An 8,452-nucleotide genomic window follows, 5' to 3' on the forward strand; every position below is an offset into this window, starting at 1 on the left:
CCCTTCTCCATTCCTCCTGTCTGCCATCCATCCAGGTGAGAGGCTGAAAGGCCAGGAGGACAGCCTGGCGTCTGCAGTGGACACCACCACTGAACAAGAGGCCTGTGACTCCGACTAAGGCATGCCCTGTCCCCTCATCCGTCTGTCAGGCCTGTCCTGTAGGCAGATGGTCTTGGGCAAGGGTTGGGGCTGGGCTTGCCATCACCTCCAGTTTGGCTTTAGAATAATGACTCCCTGCCCTCACCGATGGGGTGAGGTCGGCTCCTTGTCTCCTGAGTGGTCCCCACCATGCTGAGTAGGGGCAGGGCCAGCAGCAACTCTGTCAGCTTGCTGTATCTGTATATATGTATGTATTTTGAACTTTTTTTTTAATATCTGGAAAAAGAAACAAGCCGATCTGTGTGTGGCAGAAACTTACCAAATATTTCCTAGGTCCTTGGGGTACTCTGGGTTTGGGATATAGAGGTGATGTTTTTGTTTGTTTGTTTGTTTGTTTTATTTTTTTTAACTTTTTTTATTGAGTTATAGTCATTTTACAATGTTGTGTCAAATTCCAGTGTAGAGCACAATTTTTCAGTTATACATGAACGTACATATGTTCATTGTCACATTTTTTTTTTTGCTGTGACAGAGATGATGTTTAATATGAGTAAGCTCTGTGTTGGGCTGAGCATTTGAGGCTGGAGGGATGGGGAAGGCTCATGCCTAATCTGCTGGGCCCGGGTCGTGGCTCAGTCCTTGGTCAGTGGTGATCATCTCAAAACCCTCAGGTGGCCGAGACGGTGTCTGGGAGGGTTCTTTTAAGACCTCCCACAGGCTGAGCCCTTGTTAGTCTGTGGGGCAGCTTGGAGAGGCTCCCACCCTGGTCCTCTGTGGACTGCCTCACAGTGAGAGAGAGAGAAGGAAGAGATGGGGCCCATGAAGGGGGTGGGCAGTGCTGTGGCAGCTCAGCTCCAAGCCGCTACAGACTCGAGGCCCCTGGCGTGGTTCTTCCTCACCCCACCCAGCCCCGGCAGCCCCTCTCCCCACCTCACCAGTCAGAGCTGGACTGTGGCTTCCCTGGGATGGGGCCCCTGTATGGGGAAGGGGGCCCCGTTCTGCTAGAGACTAGGGTGTTGTAGGCTGGTGTTTAGGCTGGGCCTCCCAAGGTCCTGGCTTTAGGACCATGAGCCTCCTCTGTGAAGCTAACTCTCCAGAGTGACCTACTGCCCACAACTCTGACTCCAGGTACCTGTGGCAAATTAAAATTTCATCTCCTCCAAAATGATAACACTCTTTAGTTTCCTTCAGATTTCCCCTTGAGCCTCCTGCCCCTGGCCTGAATCATCCGTGTGTTCCTCCCTCTGTGCTAAGTTCTAGGAATGGAATTTAATGGCCCAGCTCTGGAGGACGGTACTGAGGACTCGGGTCACAGAAGTGGAGTGAGTGTGTGCACACAGAGATCATCATACTCATACAATAAAGTAAATGCTTTAACTTAAAATTACGCTCTAATAACTCCTCTAAGAAAGCAGTTCTTAGGAAGGGAACAGAAACGTGAAGCTGTGAGTGAACTGAAGTGGTAGGTGGCTTGCTGCTGTGGTAAGCAGTGGAATGAGGGCAGGACTGATTCCCACAAGGGGTGGGGATCAGACATGCCCCAGTGTCGGGACTGGAGCCAGGCTCCCTCTGCATAGCTGGGCTCTAGAGCTGGGCTTCCTTTCCTAGGAATAAAGGATGAAAAGATGCTCCCACCTCCTGGGATTGCAGTTGGAAGCAGGGCGCTTGTCTGTGGCAGGACAGGACTCAGACAGCTGTGACTGGCAGCTGGGCTCCTGCACAGCACCAGCGCTGGGGCTTAAGTAAGGCTGTCCCCATGATATGAGAACCCAGAGAACTAATGAAAGGTTTGCTTCTGCATTTACAACCCTGTGTGCCATGTAGAAAAACAGCCCTGCAGGGAGAGAGAAAAGCAAAAACTATCATCTGTGATGGGCACTCAAACAAAAATTACAGAATACGTGAGAAAATCCAGTGCCTTAAAGAGTGGCCAACAACCCAACAAGCAGGAGAATTTCTACTCAAAGAAAGTGAAATGGTAACATCCTAACGGCTTTAAAATGAGCATTTGTTTTATCACTAGAGAGATCAAAGAGAGACTGACCCCCACAACTCAAGAACAGGGACTCTGTGTAAGAAGGAACTGATTAGAAATCTTGGAAATAAAGAATGTTTATTAAAATAAGAAACTCCCCAGAAAAGCAAATGATAACTTACAGTCAAAGAAGGGATTAACAAATTGGAAGTGAAGCTGAAGATCCAAAAGGTGGCAGAGAGAGAGAAGGAAGGAGAGATAGAAGGTAGATTGAAAATCTTGACTGTCCTTTAGCTGAAAGGAGTTTGGGAAAAGAAATCCAGAGAAAGAAGGTGCTTGAAGCAGGCGTGGCTGACCGCTTCTGTTTCTGGCATCATGGGGGGCCAGTTGCCTAAACTGATCCTCCCTTTATAAGCAGCTAAAAAAACTAGGTAAATAAATATTGACAAATCCTTTATATATGCATCAATAATCTGGCAAGAAAGTAAGGAATACTCAGGCAAAAAGGTAAGAGAAGCAGCAGAATGCTGAAGCCTGACCTTTGCCCTGAAGGTATTTGACAAACCAGGTGAAATTAAGCATTGGTTTGGGGGGCCCTCAATGCCTGGGGACCCAAAGGGCAGCACTCGCTGCGAACTAATGATCTGCTCTCCTGGCATCCCAGAAGGAAATCAAACCTTGCCACTTACTGGAGTGGAACAAAGTCTCCCCTGAGAGCTGAGCAGGCCCTCATGTGGGTTTGGACACAAGAAATCTCAGGCCAAGATTTAGAGTGGTCCCAGAATGTGGTGGTTTCAGACACTTGATGGAAGACAATGTAGATCCTACCTGAATGAATATTCATCTCAGTCCTCAGAGAATCCCCACCAATAAAGTTCTAAGAAAGATGAGCAACTTATGAAAAAGCTCACCAGATGAACTAGGCAACAGAACACTCAGAGCAAAGGGCATCAGAAAGAACATGGTAACGTTAGACTTGCAAAGATGTCAAATGTTAGAATTATCAGTCAGACAATTTAAATGTTTAAAAATGATCTAATAACTAAAAGAGAGGCTTGAAAATAGGAATAGATTTGCAAAAGAACCAAAGTGATGCTCTAGAAAAATTATTATAGCAGTTTAAAACCTTGTATCTGTGAATTAGGGCTAAAGAGACAATTTGTGAATAGGAAGCTAGATCTGAAGAGGTCATCCAGAATGCAGCCAGCAAAATAGACAGATCAGGAACATAGAACAAGAAGCTAAGAGATAACGAGGATAGGTTGAGAAGATCGAACATGTGGTTGGGGTTCTAGGGGGAGAGAAAAGGCAAAAATGGGGCAGAGGTAAATTTTATTTTTTAATGACAGTGAACTTTTCAAAATCATCAAGTCCACAGATTCAAGGTCAACAAATCTCAAGCAGAGCAACCAAGAGAAATCTGCACTCAGATGTTCTGTCTCTTGCTGAGTGGTGATCAGTTAGGTACATTCAGATTCTCTTTATGAATATTCATTGAGCTGTGCACATATCATTTGTGCACTTTTTTGAATGTTTATTACACCTCAGTAAGCAAGTTTGAGTCAAATATTTTCACACCTTGTATTAATTATTCATTGCTGAATACAAATTATGCCCCAAACTCCTTAAAACAATAAATCATTATTATCCGACACTTTCTAGGGGTCAGGAATTCAGGAGTGCCTTAGCTGAGTAGTTCTAGCTTGGGTCTCTTTGAGATTGCAGTCAAGATGTCCTCCAGGGCAGCAGGCATCAGGAGGCTCAACTGAGGGGGAAGGATCTACTTCCAGGATGGGCTTCCACTTCCAGGGCTCACAGGAGTGCTTATAGAAGCATCATGCACACACAAGTCCTTGCTGCGTGGACCTCTCCATAAGCCTTGCTCAAGTGTTCCCATGTGGTGGCAGCTGGCTTTCCCCAGAATGAACAATCCAATTGAGAAAGCAGGAGGAAGCTTAGGGGCTTTTTATGACCTGCTCTTGGAAGTGATATTCTGCCACCATCTATTTGTTAGAAGCAAGTCACTCCATCTAGCCCACACTCAAGGAGAGAAGAATTAGGCTCCACCTCTGGAGGGGAGATCTATCTAATAATTTGTGAACATAATTGAAAACCACTACATATCTGGGTACATGGTAATAAATTGGCAGAACAAAAAGACCAAGAAGAGATCTTAAAATTAGAAAAGATATATTAACTTTCAAGGAGCAAGCCTGCTGCAGATGTCTCAGCCACAGCCGGTGTTAACTGGAATGGTACCTTCTGATATCAGTGTTAACTGGACGAAGCATAGTTGTCAACTTGAAATTCTGTACCCAGAGAAAATATCTTACAAGTGCAAGATATTTTTAGACAAACAAAACTAGTAATTTTGTCACCAGCAGACTCGCACTAAAAGAAAATCTATTTTGGGATAATGAAAGTATTCTAATGTGGATTGTGGTGATGGTTGCAAGTCTAGTTTAGTGAATCTACTAAAAGCCACTGAATTGTACACTTAGATGGGCAAATTGTATGATATATTATATCTCAATAAAGCTATTTTTAAAAAAAAGAAATAAGCATTCTCCTTAAAAAATTTTAACGGGTGTTTTTAGGCTAAAGGGACACAATCCCAGATGGAAAATCTGAAATATAGGCAGGATTGAAGAGAAAGAAAGTGTAGATTTAAATAGGCATTGACCTTATGAAACAAAAATGTATTGTAGATTAAAAGGAAAACTAGGGCTACTTAGAATACATAACAATAGTGTGTAAGTCCGGAGGAGAGAGGAGATTGGAATTAGAGCCCTCTATGAAGCTCACTGAGGAAGAGAGAAAAGACTCCGGTGTACAAGCAGGCCGACATTTCTAGGATAACTGAAAGAACAGAAACAGAATGCAGCCTTTCCAAAATAACTGAGGGGAAAAAAACTGGAGTGAAAAAAAAAATCCAAAAGATAGCAAAGAAAAAAGGTGGGACAAGTAAACAAATCCAAATATATCATTAATTACTATTAATGTACTAGGCCACTTTTTTTTTTAACTCAGTCTGATGCCTTTTTTTTAAATTGCGTTATAGTCAGTTTACAATGTTGTGTCAGTTTCTGGTGTACAGCACAATTTTTCAGTTATACAGTCTGATGCCTTTTTGTAAAAGAAAAACCCAAATCCTTGAAACAGAGAGGTTGAAAGTGAAGGGATTAGAAGAGCTCTGTCAAGCTCAAGATCAACAGAAGGAAGCTGAGGTGATGCCAGACAAGGGAGACCTTCAGACAGGAGGGTTACTAGCCACACCATCCTGTGTGTGGCGGAGCAGCAGGCCTCCTACCTGCCGCCTATGGGGGTGCCGGATGGTAAGACCGCTTTAGAAAAGTTGAGCACATGCACAGCCTGAGTCCCAGCAATTCCACTATCAGTGTCCGAGAGCACTGGAATAGCAGGAGCCAGGGACAGGAACACTAATAGAAGTGTTTGTATTAACACACATACACAGTAAAACACAGAGATGATAATGAGTCATGGTTCTGACAGCGGAATACTCGTGGGTGGTAAAGTCCGTGCAGAAGAGCAAGGTGGTGATCCTCAACGCCGAGCTGGGGGCCCTCAGACAGTCATAGTGCTCTTTTTCCCGACTTCAGTGATGGGAATTCATTTTATCCTCTGTCCATTCCTTTTACACACTTTTGGGGTATATTTGCTATACTTTGCACACATACTTTTTTAAAGAGAGAAATTTCCAGGATTCACAAACTAAATTACTCGGTAAGTGTGAAGTAGAATTTTTTTGAGTGTCCACATCTGCACGGTATAGATTAGAACATCTAATGGTCTAGACTAGAACATTGAGGGTAAGGAGAAAAAAATCCTATAAACTACATGGGAGAAAAAAAAAACACAGATTGCCTACTAATAAATGAGTTCTACTTTTCATCAAGAGTAGATACTAGAGACAAATTTTTCCTAAGTGCTGAAGAAACAGATGTAAGTCTGATCAATTATCCTAAGTGATAAGGGCAAGATAGATACTTTAGGCTTATGACACTGTTTAATATGCACTGATCTTCGCTGAAAGAATGGCTAAAGGATGCTCTGTAGCAAGAGCGGGGTGGGGGCAGGGAGATGGATATGGGAATCAGGACTGCATCTGGCAGACGCTTATATACAGGCTCTTCAACAAGGAGGGCTTTGTTGTTACGTTACGTCTAAGGTGGTACAGTGGCTCCTTGAGGTCACCAGGGACATGAGTCCCTTGTGTGTCCCCAGCTGCCGTCCTTGGCTCCCCAAGAGCCTTTGCACCCCTGGGTTCAAGCTGCAGGCAGGAGGGGGAAGGGCAGAGGGCAAGGCCAGCTGAAGAAACCATGGCTTCAAGCTCAGTCCCCCTTGCTTGCCTTCACATCTCATCAGCCATTACTGTGTCGGTTCCAACCCTAACTGCAGATGTGTGGGGAGTAAGGGTATTTTAAGCTGGGCACATTGCCACCATGATTGAATTTGAGGTTCCACGAGAAAGGAAGAAGGGTAGAAAGAGTACTGGGAAGGCAGCCAGCAGTGCCTGCCACAGCATGCAGGAAGAAGTGGTGAGCAAAGAAACTGGTAAACATTGCAAAAATCGGTAATTGACTAACAAATAAAGACTGATAAAGAAATAAAGAGGAGACACAAATTAGGAATACTGGGAATGAATTAAGGCTATCACTATAGACCCTACAGGCATCAGAAGGACGGTAAAGGGATACTGTAAATAACTACCCACGTAAATTTGACAAGTTGATGAAATGCACTAATTCCTTGAAAACCACAAACTGTCATAGCTCACCCAAGATGAAAAAAATCATTTGCATAGCCCTGTAACTATTAAAAAAATACTGAATTCATATTTTAAAACCCCTGAAAAAGAAATCTCCAAGCCCAGGTGGTTTTACTGGAGAATTGATACACAGGTTTAATGCAATTCCTATCAAAATCTCAACAAGATCTTTATCTAGGTATAGACAAGGTTATTCTAAAATGTTATCAGGAAAGTTAAAAACTTGATCACACAGGGAATATAGCCAATATTGTATAATAACTTTAAGTGGAGTATAATCTGTAAAAGTTGTGAATCACTGTTATACACCTGAAACATACAATATTATAAATCAACTATACTTCAACCAAAAAAAAAAAGCTTAAACAATTTTTAACTAGAAGAATAAAGCAGGAGGGATCAATCTACCCATTTCAAAACTTCTTATACAGCTATAGCAATCAAGACAGTGGTATTGGTGGAAAGATAGGCACACAGATCAGTGAAAGAATGTAGAAAACTCAGAAGTAGCCCCATGTAAGTACAGCCAACTAATTTTTGGCAAAGGTGCAAAATGAGCTCAATGAAGGAAGTAGTCTTCAGCAGATGGTGCTGGAGTGATTGGATATCCATTCAGAGGCCAAAAAAAGGAACCCCAAACTAAACTTCATACCTTATACAAAAAATAAAATGGACCATAGGAGGAAACCTTCAGAACCTAGAGCTTGGTGAAGAGATTAGACATGAGAAAGTACAATTCATTAAGAAAAAAATGAATAAATTTGACTTAACCAAAATGAAAAGCTTTTGCTCCAACAAAGTCCCTATTAAAAGAATGAAGAGAAAAGCTACCGACTGGGAAAATATTTGCAAACCCCGTATCTGATAAAGGGCTCACATCTGGAATACATAAATAACTGTCGAAACTCAACGGTAAGAAAGAAAATCCAAGTCAAAAATGGGGAAAAGACCACGAAGAGACATTGCACCGAAGACGATCTATAAATGGCAAATAAACACGTGAAAGATGCTCAACATCACTAGCCATTAAGGAAGTGCAAATTAAGACCACGGGAGCTGTAGTTTCATACCTCTTAGGACAGCCTAAAAATAGTGATAATGCCGAATGCTGACAGGCTGTGGAGAAGCTGAATCTCTCCTACATAGTTGGCAAGACTGTAAATGGTACATCCACTCTGGAAAATAGTTTGGCGGTTTCTTCAGAAACGAAGCATATACTTAACATATAACCCAGCAAACATGTTCCTGGGCATTTATTCCAGAGAAATAAAAACCCTGTCCATACAAATGGACATAGCAAATACAAAAACTATATACACAAATGTTCATGGCAGCTTTGTAATTGACCAGAGCTAGAAAAAACCAAAATGCCACATGCATTGTTGCTTAATGAATACTAAATAATTTGAATTTCTGTTCAGGATACATCAGTTTTTAAAAAATGAGCACAGATCTTCAGCTTAATGGGGGTGGCCAAGTCATCATCAGACAAAGATCTGTCCTTCAGTTTGGAATTAAAATATTGCACAAAAATGGGTGAAATAGGGTGGAGGGTATAGCTCAGTGGTAGAATGCATGCTTAGCATTCA

General features: G+C 42.5%; 1 protein-coding gene across 2 annotated transcripts in view; it reads left to right on the plus strand.

The window, feature by feature from the left end:
* Positions 1-4,635, plus strand: part of CCDC12 (coiled-coil domain containing 12) — a 47,882-nt gene extending 43,247 nt beyond the window's left edge. Inside the window, exons 7-8 of one of the 2 annotated variants that reach the window (XM_045520687.2) lie at positions 36-119; positions 1,354-4,635. In XM_045520687.2, the coding sequence (XP_045376643.1) occupies positions 36-118 (83 nt within the window). In that variant the 3' untranslated portion in view covers position 119; positions 1,354-4,635. Of the gene's footprint in view, positions 1-35 lie in introns of both variants that reach the window. The other variant, XM_010960013.3, reaches the window with a different exon arrangement.
* The last annotated feature ends 3,817 nt before the right edge of the window (positions 4,636-8,452 follow it).

This window comes from Camelus bactrianus, chromosome 17 (genome assembly GCF_048773025.1).
Source record: "Camelus bactrianus isolate YW-2024 breed Bactrian camel chromosome 17, ASM4877302v1, whole genome shotgun sequence".
NCBI classification, from domain to species: domain Eukaryota; kingdom Metazoa; phylum Chordata; class Mammalia; order Artiodactyla; family Camelidae; genus Camelus; species Camelus bactrianus.